Genomic DNA, 25,258 nt, shown 5'->3' with positions numbered 1-25,258 from the left:
AAAGAGTTTTTTCGGATTTTTTCATATAATTAATACTTAAACGTCAATTTTTTGATTTATAATTTCATTTTTTTATGTTTATAAAATATATAAATCTCTTATCTACTGTATTTTGTTTTAATAAACATATACATAAAATATTGCAATTTGACTTGGAAATACTTTTCAAAAAGAGACTTGACTATATAAATGTTTTATATTCCAATTCAGCCAATATATTCGATTTCATCTAGATGAATCTTAATTTACGCATATTTTTTCTATTTTAAAAATATATTATCAAATTTAATTAAAAAAAAACAAATTATTCCTTCATGTTAAACAATTTATTTTATTGTTTATTTTATCACTAGTACTTAAGCTTTATAAAAATTCATATTAAATCATTTATTTTTCGATTTATCATCGTATATATAGTTTTAAATAAATCCTATCCCTCTATATTGATCAAATATTTACTATTTATTAAAAAATCCTTTTAAATATATAACATTCTTTTTTTATCTATACAAAAATAATTCAGGTTTCAAGATTAATTGCCTTTCCAAATTTTTTATAAAGATCTGATTTTAATTCTTCCATATAACAATCTAACTTTGATATTTCCTTTTCTAATTCATCAACATTTTTATCAACTTCATTCTGATTTTTTTCTAATCTCTCTTTCACTTCTTCTATTGGTAACATAATAAATATATCCCCTATTTTATAACTTAAATTAATCAGATATTTTATATATTTTACATATATTTCTTTTTTTCCTACAAAAAACGTTCTTCGTCTATTAATTCAAGTTCTTCCGTTATATCTTCAATACTCTCTTTCTCAAGCTTTTAAAATCCTATTTGAATAATCCTATTCTTTCTTTTTAACAACTACATACTTTCTTCTCCTTCAAATACCCTTTTCTATACTGTAAACGTTGATTTAACCGACTAAATGTATTGATTTTGCACTGATCATCCCAATTAACTTCTGCATCTGTTTCATCCTTTCTATCAAGCTTAAAAATAAGCAAATATTTATAAGAAAGTAAGCCTATTTACCATCCGATTCATAATTTTTAATTAAATTTCTTAATATTTTTTTTAAAATGCTAACTCTTATTAAAAAATTTCTACGATTTTTTAAACCTGATCTTAATACAAGGCTTAAATTAAAGTAAAATGTTATGATAAAAGGTTAAAAATGGGGCCAGTTGTTAAGACAAGACTCGGAAAAGAAAATAATAGATTTAATGCTTATTTTAGAGTAAAAAAAAAGGCTAAAGAGCCAACAGATGAAAATGTTTTAATTAAAGATGAATATGGATATATTTAATAAATCTAGGTTGGTGGTTTACTTAAAAACACGGTTGGAGGGGTTGTAGCTAAGATAATATCAACTGTTAACTGGACATATATGTCTCTCTTTGGTAAAACGGGATCAGAAGAATGGTTGTTAAATAAAGAAAGTTTAAAAGAGGAAAAATCGGAAGATTTGGAGAAAAAAAGCGATGAAAGTATGCTGTCAGAGTCTCGAGCTCCTTATTTTCTTGGTTATACACCGTATGTGGCGGAAAAAAGAAAAAAACTAATGAATGTTAAATATTTATAGACAAACAGTGCGTATTCAACATCTTAAAGAGAATCAGAATCAAGAAGGGTTTAAGAAAGAAGAGTAATATAGATAATATCAGATTGAAGATGTTTATTAATGAAATTAAGTGTATCAAATGAATTTCTTATAAATATGAATCAAGAACAATCGAGATCAAATATTTTTGCACATGATAAAAAAGATTTTCAAAAAGCACAAAATCCAACTTGTTTTAAGAATGATACAGTTTTAGATTCATATTTAGGTCATGGTTTAGAAAAAAATTGTTCAAATGTTAAAACTACTAAATTTTTGCCGTGTCATTTGGTATATATGATATATTAAACTTAAAATATTCATATAAATAGTATTCTGAATCAAGGGGTTTCAAAAAACAACAGAAAAAGAATTTTTTAAATAACTATTTAACATTCGATTGTGTCCAATTGCCAAAAAATTCTTCTACGGGAATTCTTACAGCCTGGCGTGAGATTTGTCGACAAGAAATATTACTAAAAAACAATATGACAGAACTACAACTCCATAAAAGTAAATCGATGTATATGAATAAAGACATACCAGTAAGAAATTTAAATTCTAATATACATACAAGAACATTTGGTACGAAATTTGATAATATGGCATTTAATTGTTTTAGAAAAGAAAGGAAGCTAATTCAAATACCAGAAAGAAGAAAAAATTATTATAATAGATTTAACAATGCAAAGCACAACTCTGTGTGCGGTATAAATAATTTTAAAACAAATAATATTGAAGATTTAAGATCATCGGTAATATATTTTTTAGAAATCATTATATTCTAAATTAGTTTAAAAGAAAGAGAATATAAAACAAAGAAAGACATCCGAAAATTATGGAGTTTCAAGTTTGACTGACATGCAAAAAGCAGAGATAAGCCATAGGCGAAGCAAATCATATAGTCTTTTATTATCAAATACTAAAAAGAGTTTTTTGCAAAAAGAGAAATCTGAAGATCAATCTGTCAATGTTATGACAAAACATCAAAAAGCTCAAGCTATAGAAGATAAGTCACTTTCATATCACAGTGCTCAAAAAAGTGATGATTCTGGAAATATCAAGAATAAAAGTATTTTGGAATCAAATAAAAATTCCAATTCATCTTTATGTGAATCTAATTCTCAAAACTATTCTTTTTTTGTAAATAATCAGGTTAAACGGAAGAGACCTGGCTATTTCTCAGCATTAGAAGAAGATTTAGAAGAGATGTTTGGTCCTTATGATGACGTAGATGATACTATAATATTATTTAAAAGAAGAAAAAATAAAGATGAAACAAATCAAATAGATTATAAGGAATTAGCGTGTGGTTCACAAAAACGCAATTTAGACTATCAACAACCATATTTTCGTCCACGAACACCCCTTTTGAAAAATCTCGTAAGTGTCGATACTTCTAAGATACAGAATTCAAGTATAGATGATTCAGAAAAATCAATTTTATCAGAATCATCCTTAAAAGTTAAACAGACATCTAATAAAGGCAATAATATTGGTGATTTTAAATTGATTTCAGAACAGAAAAATTGTAATTTTGTATTTCCTATCGAAAAAAATAATGACGAGGAATGCAAAATACTGAAATTTAATGCAAATACTACATGTATGACATTAAAAGAGGATGAATCGGATCAAAAAAAAAAATCTGGGTCTGATAATTTTATAATTCCAAAGGAGCAAAATCTTAATACTATAAAATCTCAACATAGCTCAGATCATACAAATAATATTTCCTTTTTGTCTAATATTGATAAAGAAAATTATTCGCTTGAGAAAGAAATACAAAAATCTATTTTTAATTCAAATCAGCAATTTGCTTTTGATATAAATATACAAAAAAATTCTGATTCTTTAAATGACGAAAAGATGGAAATAAAAACTAATCCATCTATTCAATCCTCTAGTGTTAAGGAAATTGGCACAAAATCACAAAATACAGCACCTTCTGGTCCAGAATTACAAGGTTTTACATCTAACTCTAACAAAGCAACGGATATTTTGAAAATTAATAATGAAAAAGAAACTGCTTCTCCAGAGAAAACAGTCTCTATTTTTCCTGTAAATATGAATGAATTCCAGACGTTTCAGGATGCTGCAAAAAATCAAGTTTCAGCTTTTAAGCCGGCGGATACAGTTATGGAAATGGATTCTCCTGAAAAAAAGGAACTAAAATTTGAATCTCAGACTTCCACACTTAATTTTGCAATGCCTATTTCAGACACAAAGAATATCTTTGAATTTAAGAAAAATGAATCAGATTCATTAAATCAAAAAGATATACCTAAAGTCGAAGAATCTTTAAAATTGGATGATAATAAGAATACCTTAGAACACAAAGTAATAACTGGCGATTTTCCTATATTAGAAAATACAAAAACAGACACAAATTCTTCACAGATTCTTTTAGAAAAACCATCAATCTCTTTTCCTCAAAATGTTGAACAAAAAGCTTTATCACAATCTCATGATAATAATACAAAAGTATTATTAGAATCGCCTTTCTCTACAAGTAAGCCTTTTGAATTTTTACCTTCTCAAGATGCAAATTTGTTTAATTCTGCAGAAAACAAACCTCAAACTCTTGCTCCTTTCTCTTTTTTTGGATCATTGAATAATTTTTCTTCACAAGAAAAATATTCTACTCAAGCAAATACAACTAATCAAGAACAGAAAGATATTCCTTCTAATGATAAATCTGAATTTAATTTTGCTCAATTAAATCAGCCAAAGCCGACAAATTTAGAATTAAATCAGACTTCAGTTACATCTTTCCCACTTGAACAAAATAAACAACCTTCTCTTTCTACTTTTTCTATGGCATCAGCTCCTGTTTTCTCTTTTGGATCATTGGATCAACCAAAAAAAGAGTTTTCGTTTGATCAATCTGCATCGAATACTTTTTTTCAAAATACACCAAATAATTCTTCTGTTTTTCAGTTTAAAGGAAATAAAGACAAGACAAGTACACATGAATTTACATTTAATTTAAATAATACTCCTCTATCTACCTCATCTACTTCATCTGCGCCTTTTATATTTGGGAATTCTACGACTGGATCTTCGAATCTTCAGACGGCTCCATCCTTTAATTTTGGGACAAACAATAGTGTTACAGGAAACTTTTCACAGTTTCAACCAGGTCAACAACAAACACAAACAACGAATATGAATTTTTCATTTAATCAATTTCAAAACACAATGTTACAAGACTCAAATACACCTGTTTCAAACCCTTTTGCGTTTACGTTTGGGACGCCGCAAAGTCCTGTACCTGGCCGAAAAATAGCTGCACCCAAAAGTAGACTTCGGAGAAGATAACATGAAGTATTACAAATATATTATCAATCATATATTAACTATATACTGCAATATATAAAAATAAAACAAAAATGAGTTATTAACACTGAAGAAATACGATTTAAGATATTCATTAGTTTTTTCTCATTATGGCTTTTATTATTTTAACAACTTTTTCATGCAACGTTATCTTACTTTATGCACATCGTCATTGATAAACTCAATAAATATTTGGTCATTAATTTAAAAAAAAAAAAGAAGTGCAATGCTCATATAGTATTTATATTTATTTTTATCTGATCTTTAAGGAAATATTATTTCAACTCAATACTCTCAATATTACTTTTTCTTTCCATTATTTTAATGCACGTACATCGATATCAGTTTTTTACCAAATTAGGTGGCTGGAAACTACTAAATTTCCGGGCATAACAAGATCTTTATGCATCAATGCTTTCTGTCCCCCTTTTTAACGGCAGCCAATCTCTCTGCTTATTCTGATCTCTTCTATATTGTTTTGCGTCTCTGCCTTCTATTAAGTTTGCCAAATGGATATTATTTCAAGCACCGAATGCTCGGTTCCTGGCTGTATTGTATCCCTCTTGCGTCTGATTCTTCCTAAGTCTTTTGTTATTTCTCATAATAAAAGTGACCCTGTAAAAACAGTAGGGTAAGATTTGTATAAATCATTCACTTAACTAATTTTATAAAGTGAAACAATAAATGACGTTGTAGAACAAGTTCCTACAATTGTTACGGGGCTCACGTCATGTTTAAGCCTTCATGCAGAAGGTGACTCACGACCAAGATCCGACCATAATTCTTCAAACGAAGGTATTCAAGAAAGTAATGGAGGTAAGTTATATACTATTTTTTCTACTATATTTTATATATTTTCCTAGGTATTTCAGACGCAAGCAATAATGGAGAGGTTCTAGAAAACACAGGGGGATCTAAGTACGTAATTAATATTTTACAATTAATCTAATAATATAGAAGTAGTCGCAAAAATCCTCAAAACTGTATAGTAATGTAGCAACGCTACAAGCGGCAAATATTATAATAAATGATATTGATGTGTTCATGAGCTGGTGAAAACGTTTATCTTTTAGCCGTAAAACTTTACATAATAATTAAACGCATGGGTTGCGAAATTATTCTCTTAGGTTATTATTATTATTATTTTATTGAAAAAGAAAAAACCTCCTGTAAATTAAGTAAATCAATAGGTTGAATTGATGTTACAAATAGTTGCCTTCAGATTTATATTAATAGTTATTCTTAATGTTATATTACACTCATTCCTTAAGAGTTCTAATAAATAAATTATTAATAAAGCTATAATAGCCATATAAAGTTATTGTAATGTGAATATTGCTTAGGCAGCAATATATGATAAACTGGTGCTTAATTCATTAAATATATTTTTTTTGTTAATAAAATATAATACAAACACACACTATCTTCCGTCTTAATTATTAAATTGCCCTTTGAATCACATGGAGTTTTTCGACTATTTTAATTAATTGTATCACTGTCACTACTACTATCGCTCGTACTATTATGATAACTATTATCTGTATCATATTCATCAAAACTACTTTCATAAGAACTATCTGAAGCGTTTTTCTTGGTCACTTCCTCCTGTAATGCATGATTCTTTTTTGTATCTTTATGTAAACTTTTTAATTTCTTTTTTTGGGATACATTATTTATAATTGTAGAGTTTTTTGGTGTAATATTTTCATCTACTTTAAATTCAACATTCTTTCTGAAATCCGTTCCAATATATGTATCAGATTTTACTTGAATTTGGAATGTATAAAGACCAATTTGAGATGGAGCTTGAAAAGATATTTGAAAAGTACGAATACTTTTGCCGATATCCGTTATAGAGATAGGAGGTACAACAATCCGATCGTGTTTAATATCTACCAAAAAAACCCACCATTTTGGTTTATGTTTCTGAAAATATTAAAAATAAAAAATAGAATTAATATAGATACTTTAGGATAAAATGGAACATGTGCATATGGAACAACTGAATCTTCGGCATTTTTTTTCTTTCTATACCCTAATAGTGTATTTAATTCATTCTCATCGCTTGTCTTATTTTCAAACTCAGATTCAATAGCTTCAACGTCCTCTCCTAGAAAAATACATCTAGCTTTAAAAGAGAATTGAACAATAGAATCCGGAGAAATAAAATCACTCTCAGTGACTATTTTTGTTATTATTAAATCAAAAAAAAAAAAAGACTCTTATACCTTTAAAAGATGAATCAACAATATTGAGAATAGGAATTTTAGATGCAACATCCATAATCAAAGAATATTCTTTGTCAGTATATGACGATAACAAACTTCTTCTTTTTTCTTCTGGAATTTTAATGAATTGTTGAAGAGTTATAGGATACCCAATTTTTTCAAGTATTCCTTTAGCAATTTTCTTTGAAATATAAGGAAGCTGTAATAATGGGGATCCACTAGAAGGAATGCCCTGAACAATGCTTTGCGACAATTCCATAATATAAATTATTGGCTGCAAAAAGCCATAAATTAAAGAGATAGATAACAATCCTGCATGAAGCGCTAGTATAGATTCAAGTAAAGAAATTTGTTCTTAAAAATTAATAAATATATATTAGTTTTATTTATCTAACCTTTTCTTAGTTTAAAAGACTGTAAACCAATACGGTGAAAATGAGCATAAAGTAATAAATAAGTTTTTCTATAAGATAAATCTTGTTGTTTATGTAATAGATATTTATTGTCTTTCTGTAATATTTTCTGTTCAATAGTTTTAAGTTCATCTTCAAACCCAGTCAAAAATTTATATTCTTGACTTTGAGAGATCAATAATTCTGCTTTTCCTGGTACCATGATTTCTTCAACTCCTTTAAAAAATCTTTCTGCACTTTTAGCATGAATTCCCTCTCTAGTGTATAATTTATTCCCATACCACCATTTTCCCTAACAATTTTAGCATGCTATGTAACATTTTGTGTTTATATACGACAAAGTATGGAAGAGCAAAGCCAAATGCAATTGCATATGCACTTAAAACATAATAATTATTTTTACTTTCAACAATCCATTTTGGAAGAGCTATCCCAATCGAAAAATCTTGTTTGCCATCTGGATGTCCATATTCAATATAATTTCTTCTGACATCATCGTCTGTCAAACTAACATTAAAATAAATAACAGGCGTGATTTAACGAGTACTACAAACGCTTTATAAGCTTTAGTTACCTCGATATATAAAGATTCAACTGATTCACGAGTTTGTGTTTCATTTAAGAGCACTTTATCTGGATGTCTATTTTTCTATATTAAATAGTAGAAAATAAAAAGAATATATTACAATTTTAATGATAGTTTTTTATACTGTTTTCTTATCTCTTTTTCTGTAGCAGACTAAAAATATTAGTCTTATAAATCAAATTAAATTAAATTACCATAGATATTCCTAAAATCTCATAAGGATCCCAAATTTTATGTTCAACTTTAATTGATGATATTTGATAAATAACATAACCAACGAGACACCATCCAACTGATATAAAGATGGCTCTAAATTATCAATATTACCATAATTACAATAACCATACTACTTTTTTGATATTTTTGGTTTTAAAATTGTTCTTTTCCTATATTCATGCAAAATTTTATTTTTTTCTTTGCAGAAATCACATAAACAACAATATTCTTTATCCTTTTTATCTAAATATAATAAATTTCTGTTCTTTAAAGGCTATAATTTTTCAAACTAACATTCAACATATAAAAATGAAAATGTAATAGGAATTAAGATAATAATTAAGAAAGTAAGGACAACAAATGGGAAAAAATGCCCCTAAATATTAATATTAGTTATATCTTGCATCCATTTCTTAATAAAACCTCTTCATCATAATTATATTGAGACATTATAGTTCTCAAGAATATTGTCGGTGCTGGCTTGAAATTTTTATATGTAAAAATTAAATATTAAATAGAATATATTATTAAAATATGAGTAATTATTTGATAATAAATAAATAAATAAATAAATAAGCCTAATTTTTCTTTTTATCCAAAGATTTTTGTTTTTTTTTTAATAAAAGTGGTTCAACTCTGTCTATATTTGTATCTGGTAAAATCCAGCATAAAATAACAAATAATAAATAGTCAATGGCAACTAAAAAACAAAAAAGCTTTCCTGCCCACATACCACAGCCGTAATATTTTTTTAATCTATCAATTAAAGGATGAACATCAGTTGAACATATACAATCGTAGACACGTTCAGTTCTTTCAGCTACATCAGTCCATGAATACATTGTTTTTATTTCATTATGAAAAGTATCGGTACGAATTCGTCTTTCTTTTAATGCATCAATTGCTCTAGAAGTTGCAGAAACAAGATCTATATAAATTGAGTTAAATTATAAATACAACAAAATTAAATTAAACCGTCTTCTTCTGGCTCAGAAAAAATTGTCATATGCGGGGGTAGAACTTCAGGAACACCACCAACACGTGTACAAACAACATAAAGGCCACAGCTTGCTGCTTCTACTAATACTGTTCCAAATGCTTCAGTAAGACTAGGATGAAGATAGATATGTCCTCGAACCATGACCTATAAAATTAATATTTAAAAAAAAAAAGAATATTTGAATATTATTACATCTCGGACGTCTTCATGGCGAATTGAACCGAGCATTTCTACTCTGTCTTGAAGCATATATTTTTCCCTCATTTGTTCTATATCTATTGCTTTTGGCCCTGAACCTGCAATAATAAATTTAACATCTGAATATAATGAACAAATTCTAGGAATGGTGGCAATTAAAAGATCGACTCCCTTATTATAAAATAGTCTTGAAACAACGACAATTGTTACTAATATGAATTATTTGAAAATGCCAATATTTAATTCAAATTACTTGTATCTTGAGATGCTTTACTAGGATCGGGAGAAAAATTTTCCGCTACAATGGCATTAGGTATTACGCTGACCATATGAGGATCCAATGCAGCTCTGAGTACTGTGTTTTCTTTACTATACTAATTATAATTTTACTATATTTATAACATTCTATACCATGTATGGGAAACACATATTACATGATCAATATCACTCAGTGTAAACTTTAAAAGTTTATTTGTAAAAATAGATACTGCATCAGCGAATCCGAATAACGAATGATCTGTAAAACACGTTCTAATACCCATTGTCCTTGCATGTAAAATTGCTTCATGGCAAAATGATGATAAAGATGCATGCCCATGAATAACATCAATCTCCTCTCGTATAACAATGTTTCGAAATAGTGGGAAAAATGAATATATTAATGGAAATGTTGATTCTCTCTTCATAAACGTTAATTTTCTTTTTTTTCTTTTATATCCAGTATTATACAAATATAACAAAGAAAGGTACATAATATACCTTTACCCCGTTTCCAGAATAGCGGATCCCCATCCTATCATTATATGCATGTGTAATAATAATTACTTTATGTCCTCGATCAAGTAGTTTTCTATATAATTTATTTTTTTTTCACTAAAAAAGTCATTCAAACATACTGTGAAAGCTGATAAATATGGGATTCAATCCCTCCTGGCTGAGGGAAAAAGAAATCTGAAACCATTCTTGATTTATTAGTTCTTCAATTTTAATTTTTAATAACTTACGCAATATTATAAGGCATTTTAAAATTCTTTCAAAAAAATATGCTTATGTCTTTAATATTCTTATAGATAATGTCTGATTCATTAAGTAATCTTCCTAATTATTCTTAGGAATAACTTGGATTTTTTTAAGCATTTAATATCTATTGTTGGTGTAAATATCGATATCAGGCTCTGGACGTCAAAAAAAAATGTTAGGCTATGAAAGGTATGATCCAGCAGCAAATTATCCGTCTAAAGACGCACGGGACAGTATATTATCTCGTATAAATGAAAGATTTAAGAGAAGTCCCCAAGAAATTCAAAAAAACGAGGAGGTTTGAGGATATATTTAAGTATTTCTATATATATAGTAATTAATAAGAGAGAAAATAAAAGGAAGAGAAAAAATGATATAGAGAATGAGGATAATAAGGCTTTTATACCTATATTTGATGTTTCAGATGAAAAATATGGAGAAATTTGGCATGAAAATGATAAAAATGGATCAAAAACTAAAGATTTATCAGAAGAAGATTTAGTTGAAAAAGATTTTGATTTAAAAATAGATAATAATGATTATATGGATTGTTTGTTAGATTTGTTGCCTAAATGGCTTTCTACTCCGACAAAAATTGTATCAGATTTAAGATTATCTCTTGATGATCATTCAATACATTTAGATAAAGAATTTAAAGATCGATTGCGATCCAGGAATTATATAGAGTTGTTTCCTGTGCAAGTAGAAACACTTAAAATAATATTGAATGATCCATATGGTGTTAAAGGTGACTTTTTTATTAGTGCAGCTACAGGAAGTGGAAAAACTCTTGCATATACAATCCCTGTTGTACAAGTTTTTTTTTCTTAATTTTATGGTAAGGACTTAAGGAAATAGATGCTTTCAAAAAGAAAAATTGTACGTTTACGATGTATTGTAATAGTTCCTACAAAAGAGTTAGTTTATCAAATTCGAGAATGTTTTGAATATTGTATAGGTGGAAGTGGATTAAAGGTATTTAAATGTATTTATTATATGTGAATTAATTAGAAGATTGGAATAAGTACGGGGCAAAGATCGTTTATCTATGAACAATCTAAACTTGTTGGAGATTTAGATCATTGGTATATTATTTATTTCTAAGATTTGTATATAGATTAGATTAAATTAAATAGTTTTTCAGGGGGGCAAAGTTTAGTTGACATTCTAATATGTACTCCAGGAAGGCTTGTTGATCATATTCAACATACTCCTAATTTTTCATTGCAACATTTAAAATATTTAATTATTGATGAGGCGGATCGTCTACTTAGTCAAAGATTTCAAAATTGGATTGAAATTCTTATGAATGAAATTGAATTATCTAAGTCTTATAAAGATTCTCATTATAAAACTGTGGAGTATATTACAATATTTATTTAATGCCAATAATAATAATTATTACTACAGAGATCTCCCTGATGCAGTTAGTGATTCTCTTAAATTAATATTTAAAGATGATCTTTCTATGGAAAAAAGGCCTTGTAATCTTCAGAAGTTTATTTTTTCTGCAACATTAACATGTAATCCTGAAAAGATAGCAAGTTTGCGGTTACGAAACCCTCAGCTGATTCTTATTCAAGAGTCGAAGTCAAATTTAGATCAATGTTTTTTTAAAACAAAAGCATTTTTACAAAATAATGATATATCTACATTTTTTGTTCCTCCGACTTTAATAGTGAGTAAAAAAATAAGTATTATTAAATTACAATGTTTTAGGAATATGTCATTTTAGTAGAATCTAATGCTAAACCATTATATTTATATTATTTAATAAAATCTCGAGAAATGGAAGGAGTTTTATGTTTTACTAAATCTAATGAGTCTGCTTCACGACTTTGTAAATTATTGAATTTGATTCATGAAAATTTTATATCTGGGCCATTAAACTCAATTACAGGTAATAATAATATTGAAAAAATATAATTAATTTAAATTCAGAGAAATCGGATTCTAAATTTATATCTACGTCATTTGATTTAGTTAAATTATTCGGGTTATTTACGAGTGAAGTCCCAAAAAAACAAAGAAATGTAGCTTTAGAAAGATTTAAAAATGGCGACACGAAAATGTAAAATTCAAAATATTTAAGATAAAATAAATTTGATTATTTATTAGATTTATATGTTCTGATCTTATTGCAAGAGGAATTGACTTATCACAAGTTTTTCATGTTATTAATTACGACATCCCTCAAACATCAAGACAATATATTCATCGTATTGGCCGTACAGCTAGAGCGGGAAAAACAGGAAAAGCGTGGACATTGTATCAAAAATTTGAATCTAAAAAGATTCATAAGATACTAGAAAATGTTGGTCGTGAAACTAAGGTCATACATGAGAAAATGTCAGCGATTATCTTTACTAGTGAATATACAATGGCTTATAAGTTTGCTTTAAAAAAATTAAAAAAATATATTAAAGGAAAGAATTAGTTGATTAAATAATAATTAAATAAAATTTAAAATCTGTAGTTAATAAAAAAAGGTGAATCGATTTAAAATTTATTAATTATAATTAATGTAATTATTTTTAGCAACAATTTACCATGAGAATAATATTTTATTTATATGACATTTAAATATACAAATAACTTATCCATTTAATCATTAATTGGATATAAATACGAATTTTTTTTACATATCTTTTGGGCGTCTGAAGAAAAATATTTTTAATTAATCTTCTATTTTGTACCATTGATTTTTATTTCAAAATTAGTGATTAAAATGATTTCTGTTTTATGATCTTTTGATCTTTAGTATTCTAAAGAAATAAATATTGTATTATTAAAGTTAGGAAATATATCTCTTAAACTAAGGTTATGCAATAGTTTCTTATTAATATGGACGAACTATTCAGTAACGTTTAATATTATTTTGTTTTAAAAGAAAAAACGCTTCAACATTTGATCTACGTTTGTTTGAAATCTGATTGAATAAATCTATGCTCATACTTATAATAATAAAAGAATTTGAATCTGAATTTTCTTTTGTTTAACAAAAATAGTACATCTTTGCATAGTAATAATAATCATATCATTTTTACTTAACAACTCAATGCATATTTAAACTAGAAAAAAGAATATTTCGAAAATTACTTGAGTATTGCATTTTGGATATTTTCTGTTCCTGTTAAATTGGAAATATTATTAAATTTATATTTTGAAATAGATACAAATATATAATATTAGTATGATAAAGTGATAATATATTCTTAATTTACGTGAAATGATTCTTTTACTCTAAATAGTAAATAAAGTCTATTTAGATATTATCTTATCTCATCATTTCTGATATATTCATTGTGATTTTGCTAAATTATAAAATTATATATATATTTATTAAAACTTTATTAATATTATTTATATTATTCTATCAAATTTAAATATTTTAATAAATACTATTATCTAATATTAATTATTTTATTTATTCAATTATTTTTTTGAAATAATTGTTAATATTATAAATATTAATACATAATATAAAATAGAATTTCAACTGTATAAAGATTAATTTCTATATTTTTAGATAATTTATTAAATATTTGATCACTAAATAAAATAATTTTTAAATACATACATAAAATACAAATAATTAGATTCAATTCATATAAATTAATACTGATCACTTGTAATAACTATTGATTATTTCTTTTTAATTCAAATTTTGACTAATATGTATCTTTGTAACGATATATTATTAAGGATAATCAATATTTCAATAAAATGTTTGTATTTTTATAAAAATATATAGTATTAAAATAAAGGAAAAACAAAATAATTAAAATAACCAAGACTCAAAATTTAATATTATTATTTTTATTTATTTTAAAAAGTATAAAGTAAAAATTATTTAACCATAAGAAAAAGTTTCAAGATTATTCTAATTTAATAAGAATAAAGTCATTTTATTGTACATAAAGCTATCAAGTATTAAAATGATAATTTTAGGGTTTTTCTAATCTAAACTATTAATAAATATTGTAATTTTTAAGAAAAAAAATAATTTGAATAAGAAAATTTATAAAAAATAAATCATATTTCACAATCTTTTTTATTGTTTTTTTTTCAAAGAATTTTATATATGAATAATTACATCTATTTTATCATTAAAATCAATATTTAAATCCGAAGATATTTCATATTAAAAATAAAAATTATATAAAATAGTGAGAAATATATTTTATTAAATGTTAGGTATTTTTTTATTTTACATGTTTTTTATAACATTTTTTGATTTTCCTTAAAAATCTTTAAAGAAAATATATTTTCTCTTTATATTAATTATTCAAAGTTTTAAGATTTTTATTTTTGATCTAAGAGTTATCAATACACCAACTTTCCATTAGCTATTATAGTTAGATTGATAGTTACAATTTTTAATTAATATTTGTGTACATAACTATGTATTTCTTTTTAGATTATTTTATTTATAAGAAAATGAGAAAAATAATATTACTAATCTAAAATATTTCTTAGCTTTTGTAACTTGTATTCTTATGTTATTGAAGTACTATGTTTTTTGAAATATTTAAGTTTTGATAATTATATATGGATTTAAATCATATGATATTAGAAGAATTATACAACATATCAATTATTATGACCTTAAAATATTGAATCTATATAGATTAGAATTCTTAGGCGTAATTTATTATCTATATTTATCTATTACTTTTATTATTATATTATCATGTATTATAGAAATATATACCATAAGTCGTCATTTATACATAAAAAATGCTATAAATTATCAAGATCACATTGATATATTTTTCAAAAAAGAATTGTTACTATAAAGAAAAAAAAAGGTTAAAATAGAAACAGTCACAAAAAAAATATCTATATGACTTAATATTTATTAGTAAATGAAATATCTAATGTTAATTCTAATTTGATCTTAAATATTTGTCAAAAATGATTATATGTATTAACCGATAATAATGATTTGACTGCTTATCTTTATTAAAAAGTTAAAAATAACATTAAACAGTATAAAAACTCGTCCTTATTATAAATTTTTTGTTTTTGGAAATCTTAAATATTTAGAATTTGCTATCAAATTAGAAACCTGGTAATACTTACTTTGCTGTATATACTGCGTCAATGAGAAAGCTTGCACTAACTGTTCTTCCGCCGAACCATCGACCATTTAATCCTTGAATGGCTCTTTCTCCAGCGACTACGTTGTCAAATTTTATATAAACTTCACCCGGACTATTTTCTTCAACATGTATATGCAAAACTTTGCCATATTTATTTTCACATTCAGCTTTTACGTCCTCTTCAAGCTCGCGAACCCAGTTATCACCACTTTCTCTAGAAAAATTAGATATATATTTCAAAACAAATACATACTCTTGTGGATTAAACATATTTTTAAGAAGAACACAACGACTAGTCATTTGAACACTTGGCATTGGTTTAGGAGGAATTACTCCAATAGACTCTTTTCCTTCCTCTCTTGCAAGCTTTTTCATTAAAGCATCTCGTGAAATGTTATTGAAAGAAACACCACCAGCTTCATTATCGTCTAGACTAATGCTGCTAGAGCCATCTCTAGGACCTCCAATACGTTCAGTTCCACCCCGGCTTTTATTTTCAAATGCGGAGCCCGTGAATCCCGAAAAACGTGCTAAAACAGAAGACGTTTCTGGAATAAATTTATCATTTCCAAGACCTACACGGATAGCACGCCCAGCCAATTCAAAACCATTCATTTTTTCCAATGCATCTCTAGCTTGTGCAGGATCTCTGTATCTTTAAAACATTAACCCTAACATATAGAAAACAAAAAACAAATAAAATATACTGGACAAATCCATAACCTCTACTTCTTCCCGTATCATGTTCCTTTTGTAATTGAACGAATTCGAGCTCTCCAAAAGGCTCAAAAATTTGTCGTAAATCATCCTCTGTTAAATTAAAGTGAATATTTCCAACATAAAGACGATGAAACGGTGCATCGCTTTGACGTCCTCCCGTGGTTCTATTAAGTATTAATACCGACATAATATATATATAAACCAACATCATAGCATCTGCTTTTGCCTGTCGATTCTTTTCTGCTTCTGTAAGCTGAACAATAATAGGAATACCCAAAAGTCTCTGTCCTGTCATATTAATAGCCTTATGGACAGATTCTTCGTCTCGAAACTCTACATAACCAACACTATTAAACATTTAAAACATTTATTTAATATAAATATTTTAATAAACCCTTTGGATCGTCCACTCACTCTATCTTTTACAACTTGTGCATCTCTAACTGGCCCCACTTTTTCAAAAAATGCAATTAACTCACGTGTACGAAGTCGTGCTGCCAGCTGCTGTACAAAAACTGTTCTTCTATCTCTCTCATCTTCTGTTAATTTCGGAGACTCTTCCCTGTTCATCCTTTGTTTAAAAAAATGCATAAAAAAAATAAAATTATTAAACAAAATCAATCAATAAAAACTACCTAACAGATTGTCGACATTTTTTAGACTCTCGTGATCGACTTCTTTCATATTTTCTAGACTCTTGCTCGTCCTCACGTGACCTTCTATGTCTTTCCCCATCTCTATAATGATAATCCCTATGTCTATATTCATCATGATCTTCTCTTCTACTCCTTCTAGACCTTTCTCTACTGCTTGATCTATTATGACTTCTTGAACTCGATAAATTTCTAGATCGAGATCTTTTTCTTCTATTCTAATTTATTCATTTATTTTTAAAATCTCCTCTTTCTTTTACGTTTCTGACTCATCATTTCGTCTTCTTTCTCCATCTTTATTCCTTTCTCCATTTTTCTGTTGTCCTTCCTAATTTTATTAACATTTTATTAACACTTTTTTAATTCTTTTAACATACTTGTCCATTTTTTTGATATGGTGCTTCTACTAAAGCTTCAACATCAATAATATCTGACATATTTATTAAGAATTCTACTTTTTTTCTTAAAAAAATCTCTTGATTTATTAAAAACTTAAGGTTTATTTCTTAATATAAGTCCATACTCCGCTTATTCCGATGTTGCCTTTTTGTAATTTTTTTTTAAAAAATAACATTATTTTTAAAAAAATTCTTATAAAAAAAAACATAATATTATTTATCTATATATTTTAAGAAAAAATATATATTCTATGGCTAATAATATTTTATATACGTTTAAACTGCTCTTGACTTTTCTCTATATAGTCTTTGTTAGCTCAGAGACTAATAAGCAGCACAAAAATGAAGATGAAAAGTATTCGGAAGAATCTAATGCTTTGTTATCAGATATTCCTATCAATAAACTTGGGAAATATTCAAATATTAAAATGTTTTCACTTATTGACATGCTTTCTGGATTTACTACGGAAGTTAATGATATTCAGAAATGGGCAGAAGATTATTATTCATCTATTTTTTATGATGAAAACGTAGATATAAGAGCTGCAGCTAGAGAATATATTCAGACAAAGCTTTCAGAATCTAATGATTGGAAAGTGATAGAACGCAAATCATTTCCAAATCATAAATTTCATGTTCGTAAAGCATCTTTAAGTTTAGATACAGTTGTTCAGGTATATGTTTATGAATAGACAGTTTTTTATTTAAAAGGGTTATAGTATTCCGGATATATTAGTTTTGAAGATAAACATTTATATTATTATTTCTTTGAATCAAGGTCTTCTCCCTTAAAAGATCCTCTTGTTTTATGGCTAGAAGGCGGACCAGGATGTTCATCTCTTTTTGGTAAATACTTTTTATAATAGAAATTAAATAATACTTTAAAGGTCTTTTTTTTACAATAGGCCCTTCGAAGTATGATCAAAAAGATAATTATGTTTACTATAATCCTTGGTCATGGAATCATCGTTCTTCTTTGATTTTTTTGGATCAGCCGGTAGATGTCGGGTTTTCATATTCTGATAATCAAAAAGTTTCATCAACGGCACATGCATCATGGAATTTTTACATATTTATGATTTTATTTTTTACAGCATTTCCTCAATATTCTCATCTAGATTTTCACATGGCGGGTCAAAGTTATGCTGGTCATTATCTTCCAATTTTTGCTTCTGAAATTGCACAATATAGAAAATATCCATTAAACTTAACTGATATTCCTGCATCGTTAGAAAGGCTTCCAGAAATCAATATTAAATCAATTATGATAGGTAAATTTTATGATATTACTTATTTTAAAATAATTTCCATAGGAAATGGGATTGTTGATCCATATAATCAAATGCCATATGTTTATTATGTTGGATGCGATTCATCTCCATGGGGGAGGATGTTATCTAAAGAACAGTGCAAAGCCATGAGGCATTCTATACCTAAATGTCGCTATTTTCTAGAACTCTGCGGAGAATTCTCTTCATGTGAATGTACATGTTTTAGTTCTATAACTGCTTGCAATACTTTTTTTTTAGAACCATTTTTAATGGTAAATAAAACAGAAAAAAAAAATTTGGCAATATAATTGACTTATTATTAGAGAAGTATAAATTTATATGATCGCCGTACAAAATCAGAAGGAGATATTGATGAAGAATATAAAAATTTTTCTAATTTTATAAATCAAAACAAAGATTTTTTTAATGCTACATCTAAATATATTTTTTGCAATTTTAATGTAACCGACAGATTCCACAAAAAAGGAGAACTATCAGAATCTGTTGTTTTTTTTATTAAGTTATTACTTATAAATAATATTAAGGTATTGATTTTCTCCGGAGATCAAGATATTATTTGGTATGAGATAAAAAAAATAAAATATTATATTTTACTTATTAAAATCAGTAATTGGTATGGAACTGCTTCATGGGTTCATAAAATGAAATGGAATGGTTCTAAAGAGTTTAATAATTTAGACTTTAGAACATGGTCTCTCAAAAGAAAGTTAGGAAACAAATTAAAAGGAACAATAGCTGGACAAGTCAAACACCGTAAGTTTTAGATGATATTGTTTAGTATATCTAATAGATAATTAAGATTCTGGATTAACGCTGCTTCGAGTACGTGATGCAGGGCATTCTGTTGGCGAAACACAGCCAGAATATAATTTTGAAATGTATTTAAGATGGATGCAAGGTGATTATGCATTTGAGGATTAATTTTAATTACGAAATATTTATTTATACTATTTTTAATACTCATTCATTCGAAACTAAATTATTAAAAATTTTTACTAAATGTATACACCTGGATTCTTATTTTTCAATTGCTTGTCCTTAGTTTTTATTTAGATTATTTTTATTATTAAAAATAATTTTGTTTTAACCTGCTTTATAACTTATTTTTTTTAAAAATTTAAATTTGTCAGGAATGATATTTATTTATAAATAAGTTTTTCATAATAAAATATCAAATACATCATCTCTTATAATTTTCTCCATATTATCACAAATCAATCTATTTCTTCTTAGATGATCTAAACATGAAAAAAATACATATATATTAATAAAAGATTCAGTCATCAATTATTTCTTTTAAATCCAAAACTTCAACATAACCTTTATCATGATTTCCTTGTCTAACAATATCTATAATACGTCTATAATCTCCAGGATCAATATATGCAATCTAAAGAATATAAAAAAAAACTATTAAATATAAAATAAAAATATTTACAGCATGTAATTCATCACTTCTTTCCTCTTCCGTAACTACTGTCATCAACTGTTTTAATTCTTCTTTTAACCCATTATTCTTTTTTAATGGAACAACTATACGAATACGCATTCGTGCACGTTCTATAGGAATAACATTTCTTTTTTTTAATTGTTTAATAGCATCTAAAGCCTTTTATATATATTAAACATAATATCAATAAACAAAAATATTAATTTGCCTGAGATTTAACATTCTTATTCAAATTTACACTAAATCCAATATTCTTAAGCGCCTTTTCAATCATATATGTTGTATACGCCTTCTTTGTCGTCGGATCAACACATTTGTCTACAATTGTCCGAACAATATCTTTATACACATTTTCAATTTGATATAACCGTTCTTTTTCTCCTACTTGCATTTCTCCCTTTTTAAGTATCTGATACCTTCCATACTATCATATACATATATAATATTCAATTACCTCATATAAAATCTCGTTTATATCCTCTGTTTTAAAAATCCTCTTCAGATCTTCCATACATGCAATCTGTCCCTTAGAAACATTTGTAAATACACTATTAATCTGAAGTACTTCATCAATATCTTTTTCTCTATATTTTTTTGATATTTATATATACTACTATTAAACTTACACACCATTACGCCATTCCACTACTTTATTTTTATAACATGCAATTTCAAATCTTAATTCTTAAGCCATTTATATAACAGAAAATCATTATTCCTACCGTTTTCCTTCTTTTTTTAATCTGACAATTGATACATTTGTTAATCTATATTAATTTATATTATGAAAATAAACAAAAATATTATTACTTTATAAGGTTTGAAGGCTAGAAAATGTTTAAAAGCTTATTTCTAATAATAAATCTTAAAAATACCTGATTAATTACCATTTTTTATATTTAATAACGTCAAAAATTTTAACGGCTCAACTCGGAACAGAAAAATGAGTATTTTTATAGTTAATAATGTAGAAAATATAGAGATATTTCTTTTCAATGCATCATTAAGGATAAGAATCTCTAGTTATTAGTGTTTGGAGGTTTTTAAACGAAAAAAAACGGATGAATACAACAGGATTATCATTGTAAGAAATATTATAAATTTGAAGTAAAATTAAAAGATATTTTTAAATAGAAATGGCAGACAATGGGGAGTTACTCCTCCAGTATCAATGGCAGGACCTACGGAACAAGAAATTATGATTAATGGGGCGTTGATTGATGAGTTAAAACGAAGAAAAAATTTTGAATCTCCAGAAGAATCAGATAAAAGGTTTTAATATTTTTTATATAAGAATGATATGTAAATGGTATTAGAGCTAGAGTTTTAGGAGAACTTCAGAAAATTACACTTGAATTTGTGCAAAAAGTAAGCTTAGATAAACATATGACAGAAAATATGGCGCGTGATGCAGGTGGTAAAATATTTACATATGGAAGCTATCGCCTTGGAGTCTATAGTCCTGGTAATGAATTGTTAGAATGCGTGTTATAGGATTGATGTTTTTTTAAGGGTCTGATATTGATACATTAATGGTTGTGCCAAAACATGTTACTCGTGAAAATTTTTTTACAGACTTTGAACAAATTCTTCGGAATAGACCTGAAGCAACAGAAATAACGGCAGTTCCCGACGCTTATGTTCCTATTATAAAATTTAAATTTTGCGGTATTCCTATTGATCTTATTTTTGCTAGATTAGCTCTTTCTCAAGTTCCTATGGATCTTACACTTGAAGATAATAACTTGTTGAAAAATGTTGAAGAGAGATGTGTTTTATCTTTGAATGGGACCAGAGTTACAGATGAGATTTTGAGACTCGTTCCTAACCCTACTATTTTTAAACATGCTTTGAGAGCTATAAAACTTTGGGCTCAAGAACGGGCAATTTATTCGAATGTTATGGGCTTTCCTGGCGGCGTAGCATGGGCCATGCTTGTTGCAAGAATTTGTCAATTATATCCTAATGCAGTTTCTGCTGTTGTTGTTGCAAAATTTTTTCGAATTCTTTCTCAATGGAAATGGCCTCAGCCAGTTTTATTAAAACCTATAGAAGATGGTCCACTTCAAGTACGTGTATGGAATCCAAAAGTATATACATATTATGATTATATTAATACTTTCTTATAAGATTTTCTAGATTTATAAAGGAGATCAAGCACATCGTATGCCTATTATTACTCCTGCATATCCATCTATGTGTTCAACTCATAATATAACAGAATCAACTCAAAAAGTTATTATCAATGAAATGAATCGTGCAGGTGATATTGCTGACAAAATTCTTATTGGATCTCTTCCTTGGTCAAAGCTATTTACAAAACATACCTTTTTTCATCAATATAAATATTATCTGGTAATTATAGCTGCATCAAAAAATGCGGAAACTCAACTTAAATGGTTTGAAGTAACTTATTGTTGTTCTCATTAATATTTTTAAGGTCTGGTTTAGTAGAATCAAAGGTACGCCAATTAGTATTAAGACTTGAATATGTAGATGAAATTAAACTTGCCCATCCTTTTAATAAAAGTACCGATTTAGTGCATTATTGTAAAACAGAAGAAGAGGCTAATGGTGTTGCTCGTGGTGAATTAACGGCTACTAAAATGGAAAATATAAACATGCAACAAACAGCGAAAGAAATGGAAAGTATATCTAATCGGGATATAGAAAATGCACAAAATAATTTAATATTGGTTTATACGACAACTTGGTATATTGGATTAGAAGTGGATAAAAAAGATGGTAAAAATCAAACTTAATCATGAATTTTATTATTTAAGCGTATTACCTAGGTTCTAAAAAACTAGATATTTCTTGGCCATCTCAAGAATTTTATGAAATGTGTAGAAAATGGGATAAATATAATATCGAAACTATGAATGTTGTTATCAAACATATTAGGAAGTTAGTTGGATTTTTTCTTATATAGAACTGACATTTTTTAGTTTTGATTTGCCAGATAATGTTTTTGTAGAAGGAGAACAGCGACCAGTTCGAACTTTAAAAAAAATTAAGAAAAGAAAGTTGCAGTCTGATGAAAAAAAAGATGTTTGTTTTAAATTTATAATATTTATGAAGATTAATAGACGCTAGAACATTTCCGAATCTCCTGATAAAGCAGTTAAAATAGAATCTGCCGTTTCTATTCGTGCTTAATCTTTTTTTTTTATAGAAGATTTTATCTATTCAATGACTTTTTAGTCGAATTATAGGTAAAGCATATGCGACTAAGGTACCATAAGATTGGTATCATTTAAAACTATAGCCCTTTTTGATCTTTATCTCATAGCCTTTTAAAAAATTTTAAATTCATAAGTTTCTTTAGTAAATAAAGAATATATGAAATTAAACTCAATTAGATATATGTAAAAAACATATATCTAATGATATAATGATTTTAAGAAATGAGTCCCGTTAAATTTATGAATATTATTTAGCTTAAATTCATAAAATTATAGAAATATTTTTTCCATTTAATAACAATTATACACTTATAATAATTATATATCTTTCTTCTTTGCGACCCAAAACTAATAAAATATTAATATAAGCAAATGCATAAAAACATTAATATACTTCTGATTCATAAATATATTTTAACATAGAACATGGATTCCCAACATATGTAGTATTAATTGTTTCTCTTTTCTATCGAATTTAAAAACTATAAAATATTTAATAAAAAACATACATCTATTTCAAATCCGGAATTTTTTATTAATTGAATAAGTGTTTCAAGAGTTAGCTCAATACTACAAGCTGGAATATTATCTTCAGATGATTCTTTTTCACATGCATCTTTCTCATAATGCCAAAGAAGAGGTCCTAAATTTATCCAAAATCCTCCAGGTTTTAATGAATGCCAAATAGTTTTAATATAAGAAATAATATTTGGTGCAGTATCAATAAAAAAACATGTGGCAATTACATCAAAAAATGACTCCATACTTCTTTGAGAATAAACTTCAGTAAATTCACCAATTGATGTAGAAAAATTTGAACCAGAAAAAATAACAGATCTAGGATTGATGTCGGGAATAGTACACTTATAAAGTAAATCTTCATTTGTCCGGTGATTTGAAAAAGTATGAATAAAAGGAAATAAGAAATATTTATTGCTGGATTCTAAATAATTAAAAAGAAAAAAAGACGAAATAAGCATAAAGTAAGAAAATTCATTTCCTTGAACCGAAAATCCTATAATAAAATTAAACTTCATAAAAAAATCAAGAAAACAATACCTTTCAATGCTATATCAAAAGGAAGTCTACCTAAACCAGCACCTGGAACTAAAATATTTATTTTTTTCCTAATATATTTATTTTATAAAAAATAAAAAAAATAATTTCCCACCTATCATTAATAGGAATATCCATAAATTTTAATTCTATTTCATCAATAATAGGTTTATATGATTTATCCCTTTCAGCCATTCCATCTTTACTCCAATCACGCCAAAATTGTTTTATCGTTGTTAATACTTTATCCATATAACTTAAATCTAATATTAAACTCCATAATAAAATATACATAAACAAACCCCATTTTTAACGACCGAGATTCTTTATATTTTTTTCCTGAAAGAAATTGACTTCTTCCGATTTTTTCTATATCATTTGCCAGTTTACAATTAATCTTAACCGCTTCTTCTATTTTATTTAAATGTTCTTCAAATTCAACCAACTGCATTTGATCTTCTTTTTTCAGTGATCTAAATACATTCCGGCGTATATTAATTTTCAATTCCATAATTTCTCCATATCTTTTAAATGCTTCTAATGTATCAGCAATAACTTGTTCTTCATCTTCATCCATTATTCTGAAAATTATGACAACAAAACACTTATTTCTAGTTTTTTCTTTAATAATCTATATATTCCTAAGACTTATTTAAAATCTTTTTAATAATTCACTTTATTTAAATAAAAATATATGATTCTTTGTGTTTTATTAAGAAAAATATAATATAAATAAGAAATTCCTTAATAATATTAAAAAATTAAGCAAAAATTAAAAACAAATT

The 25,258-nt window shown here is 26.5% G+C and overlaps 11 protein-coding genes across 11 annotated transcripts; 5 read left to right on the top strand and 6 right to left on the bottom strand.

The window, feature by feature from the left end:
* Positions 1 to 519: 519 nt before the first annotated feature.
* PNEG_02272 (hypothetical protein) lies at positions 520 to 1,058 on the bottom strand (the record flags this gene model as incomplete). The annotated part of the gene is made up of 4 exons (XM_007876072.1): positions 520 to 712; positions 766 to 830; positions 884 to 1,003; positions 1,047 to 1,058. 4 exons carry the CDS (start codon positions 1,056 to 1,058, stop codon positions 520 to 522), a joined length of 390 nt encoding a protein of 129 aa, XP_007874263.1.
* Positions 1,059 to 1,140: 82 nt separating this feature from the next.
* Positions 1,141 to 5,003, top strand: PNEG_02271 (hypothetical protein). Its single transcript, XM_007876071.1, has 6 exons — positions 1,141 to 1,287; positions 1,330 to 1,547; positions 1,597 to 1,659; positions 1,707 to 1,905; positions 1,947 to 2,369; positions 2,416 to 5,003. Exons 1-6 carry the CDS (start codon positions 1,189 to 1,191, stop codon positions 4,933 to 4,935), a joined length of 3,522 nt encoding a protein of 1,173 aa, XP_007874262.1. The 5' UTR covers positions 1,141 to 1,188; the 3' UTR covers positions 4,936 to 5,003.
* Positions 5,004 to 5,462: 459 nt separating this feature from the next.
* Positions 5,463 to 5,998, top strand: PNEG_02270 (hypothetical protein; the record flags this gene model as incomplete). The annotated part of the gene is made up of 4 exons (XM_007876069.1): positions 5,463 to 5,584; positions 5,627 to 5,769; positions 5,817 to 5,871; positions 5,914 to 5,998. The coding sequence occupies 4 exons, from the start codon at positions 5,463 to 5,465 to the stop codon at positions 5,948 to 5,950; spliced, it is 357 nt and encodes a 118-aa protein (XP_007874260.1). The 3' UTR covers positions 5,951 to 5,998.
* Positions 5,999 to 6,432: 434 nt separating this feature from the next.
* PNEG_02269 (hypothetical protein) lies at positions 6,433 to 8,846 on the bottom strand (the record flags this gene model as incomplete). Its single annotated transcript, XM_007876068.2, has 11 exons — positions 6,433 to 6,879; positions 6,921 to 7,135; positions 7,182 to 7,535; positions 7,577 to 7,886; positions 7,930 to 8,101; positions 8,149 to 8,235; positions 8,281 to 8,333; positions 8,375 to 8,489; positions 8,531 to 8,639; positions 8,691 to 8,772; positions 8,820 to 8,846. The coding sequence occupies 11 exons, from the start codon at positions 8,844 to 8,846 to the stop codon at positions 6,433 to 6,435; spliced, it is 1,971 nt and encodes a 656-aa protein (XP_007874259.1).
* A 128-nt stretch (positions 8,847 to 8,974) lies between these two features.
* On the bottom strand, positions 8,975 to 10,615 carry PNEG_02268 (phosphatidylinositol N-acetylglucosaminyltransferase gpi3 subunit; the record flags this gene model as incomplete). Its single annotated transcript, XM_007876067.1, has 8 exons — positions 8,975 to 9,324; positions 9,372 to 9,540; positions 9,589 to 9,803; positions 9,848 to 9,963; positions 10,006 to 10,274; positions 10,324 to 10,444; positions 10,491 to 10,556; positions 10,599 to 10,615. The coding sequence occupies 8 exons, from the start codon at positions 10,613 to 10,615 to the stop codon at positions 8,975 to 8,977; spliced, it is 1,323 nt and encodes a 440-aa protein (XP_007874258.1).
* Positions 10,616 to 10,786: 171 nt separating this feature from the next.
* On the top strand, positions 10,787 to 13,051 carry PNEG_02267 (hypothetical protein; the record flags this gene model as incomplete). Its single annotated transcript, XM_007876065.1, has 9 exons — positions 10,787 to 10,912; positions 10,960 to 11,430; positions 11,473 to 11,589; positions 11,629 to 11,699; positions 11,751 to 11,975; positions 12,025 to 12,292; positions 12,334 to 12,514; positions 12,556 to 12,685; positions 12,733 to 13,051. 9 exons carry the CDS (start codon positions 10,787 to 10,789, stop codon positions 13,049 to 13,051), a joined length of 1,908 nt encoding a protein of 635 aa, XP_007874256.1.
* Positions 13,052 to 15,619: 2,568 nt separating this feature from the next.
* PNEG_02266 (hypothetical protein) lies at positions 15,620 to 17,619 on the bottom strand. The gene is made up of 8 exons (XM_007876064.1): positions 17,470 to 17,619; positions 17,353 to 17,420; positions 16,834 to 17,305; positions 16,646 to 16,786; positions 16,427 to 16,603; positions 15,973 to 16,374; positions 15,700 to 15,933; positions 15,620 to 15,650 (listed from the first exon to the last, which is right to left on the bottom strand). Exons 3-8 carry the CDS (start codon positions 17,028 to 17,030, stop codon positions 15,626 to 15,628), a joined length of 1,176 nt encoding a protein of 391 aa, XP_007874255.1. The 5' UTR covers positions 17,031 to 17,305; positions 17,353 to 17,420; positions 17,470 to 17,619; the 3' UTR covers positions 15,620 to 15,625.
* A 100-nt stretch (positions 17,620 to 17,719) lies between these two features.
* PNEG_02265 (hypothetical protein) lies at positions 17,720 to 19,871 on the top strand. Its single transcript, XM_007876063.1, has 7 exons — positions 17,720 to 18,164; positions 18,210 to 18,336; positions 18,378 to 18,761; positions 18,804 to 19,033; positions 19,085 to 19,341; positions 19,390 to 19,535; positions 19,582 to 19,871. Exons 1-7 carry the CDS (start codon positions 17,742 to 17,744, stop codon positions 19,701 to 19,703), a joined length of 1,689 nt encoding a protein of 562 aa, XP_007874254.1. The 5' UTR covers positions 17,720 to 17,741; the 3' UTR covers positions 19,704 to 19,871.
* Positions 19,872 to 20,058: 187 nt separating this feature from the next.
* On the bottom strand, positions 20,059 to 21,122 carry PNEG_02264 (SBDS family rRNA metabolism protein; the record flags this gene model as incomplete). Its single annotated transcript, XM_007876062.1, has 8 exons — positions 20,059 to 20,172; positions 20,221 to 20,391; positions 20,441 to 20,641; positions 20,687 to 20,816; positions 20,859 to 20,909; positions 20,955 to 20,999; positions 21,043 to 21,059; positions 21,108 to 21,122. 8 exons carry the CDS (start codon positions 21,120 to 21,122, stop codon positions 20,059 to 20,061), a joined length of 744 nt encoding a protein of 247 aa, XP_007874253.1.
* Positions 21,123 to 21,293: 171 nt separating this feature from the next.
* On the top strand, positions 21,294 to 23,391 carry PNEG_02263 (hypothetical protein; the record flags this gene model as incomplete). Its single annotated transcript, XM_007876061.1, has 9 exons — positions 21,294 to 21,316; positions 21,367 to 21,504; positions 21,549 to 21,697; positions 21,745 to 22,322; positions 22,372 to 22,631; positions 22,673 to 22,977; positions 23,028 to 23,139; positions 23,181 to 23,283; positions 23,329 to 23,391. The coding sequence occupies 9 exons, from the start codon at positions 21,294 to 21,296 to the stop codon at positions 23,389 to 23,391; spliced, it is 1,731 nt and encodes a 576-aa protein (XP_007874252.1).
* Positions 23,392 to 23,650: 259 nt separating this feature from the next.
* PNEG_02262 (hypothetical protein) lies at positions 23,651 to 25,236 on the bottom strand. Its single transcript, XM_007876060.1, has 6 exons — positions 24,776 to 25,236; positions 24,589 to 24,729; positions 24,477 to 24,544; positions 23,927 to 24,432; positions 23,812 to 23,883; positions 23,651 to 23,765 (listed from the first exon to the last, which is right to left on the bottom strand). The coding sequence occupies exons 1-6, from the start codon at positions 25,048 to 25,050 to the stop codon at positions 23,736 to 23,738; spliced, it is 1,092 nt and encodes a 363-aa protein (XP_007874251.1). The 5' UTR covers positions 25,051 to 25,236; the 3' UTR covers positions 23,651 to 23,735.
* Between the last annotated feature and the right edge of the window lie 22 nt (positions 25,237 to 25,258).

Source organism: Pneumocystis murina (assembly GCF_000349005.2).
Source record: "Pneumocystis murina B123 chromosome Unknown supercont1.13, whole genome shotgun sequence".
Taxonomy (NCBI): domain Eukaryota; kingdom Fungi; phylum Ascomycota; class Pneumocystomycetes; order Pneumocystales; family Pneumocystaceae; genus Pneumocystis; species Pneumocystis murina.
This window is presented reverse-complemented; position numbering and strand designations above follow the sequence as displayed.

Coding starts and splice junctions, on each gene's coding strand:
- PNEG_02266 (XM_007876064.1), bottom strand. CDS start 17,030: ATGCATTTTTTTAAACAAAGGATGAACAGGGAAGAGTCTCCGAAATTA. Junction 16,787..16,833: donor GTGAGTGGACGATCCAAAGG/GTTTATTAAAAT, acceptor AATGTTTAATAG/TGTTGGTTATGTAGAGTTTC. Junction 16,375..16,426: donor AGAGGTTATGGATTTGTCCA/GTATATTTTATT, acceptor AATGTTTTAAAG/ATACAGAGATCCTGCACAAG.
- PNEG_02265 (XM_007876063.1), top strand. CDS start 17,742: ATGGCTAATAATATTTTATATACGTTTAAACTGCTCTTGACTTTTCTC. Junction 19,342..19,389: donor GGAGATCAAGATATTATTTG/GTATGAGATAAA, acceptor TATTAAAATCAG/TAATTGGTATGGAACTGCTT. Junction 19,536..19,581: donor AGCTGGACAAGTCAAACACC/GTAAGTTTTAGA, acceptor TAGATAATTAAG/ATTCTGGATTAACGCTGCTT.
- PNEG_02262 (XM_007876060.1), bottom strand. CDS start 25,050: ATGGATGAAGATGAAGAACAAGTTATTGCTGATACATTAGAAGCATTT. Junction 24,730..24,775: donor TCTCGGTCGTTAAAAATGGG/GTTTGTTTATGT, acceptor ATTAGATTTAAG/TTATATGGATAAAGTATTAA. Junction 23,766..23,811: donor AATATATTTATGAATCAGAA/GTATATTAATGT, acceptor ATATTTTATTAG/TTTTGGGTCGCAAAGAAGAA.
- PNEG_02271 (XM_007876071.1), top strand. CDS start 1,189: ATGGGGCCAGTTGTTAAGACAAGACTCGGAAAAGAAAATAATAGATTT. Junction 1,548..1,596: donor TATTTTCTTGGTTATACACC/GTATGTGGCGGA, acceptor AAATATTTATAG/ACAAACAGTGCGTATTCAAC. Junction 1,906..1,946: donor AATTTTTGCCGTGTCATTTG/GTATATATGATA, acceptor TCATATAAATAG/TATTCTGAATCAAGGGGTTT.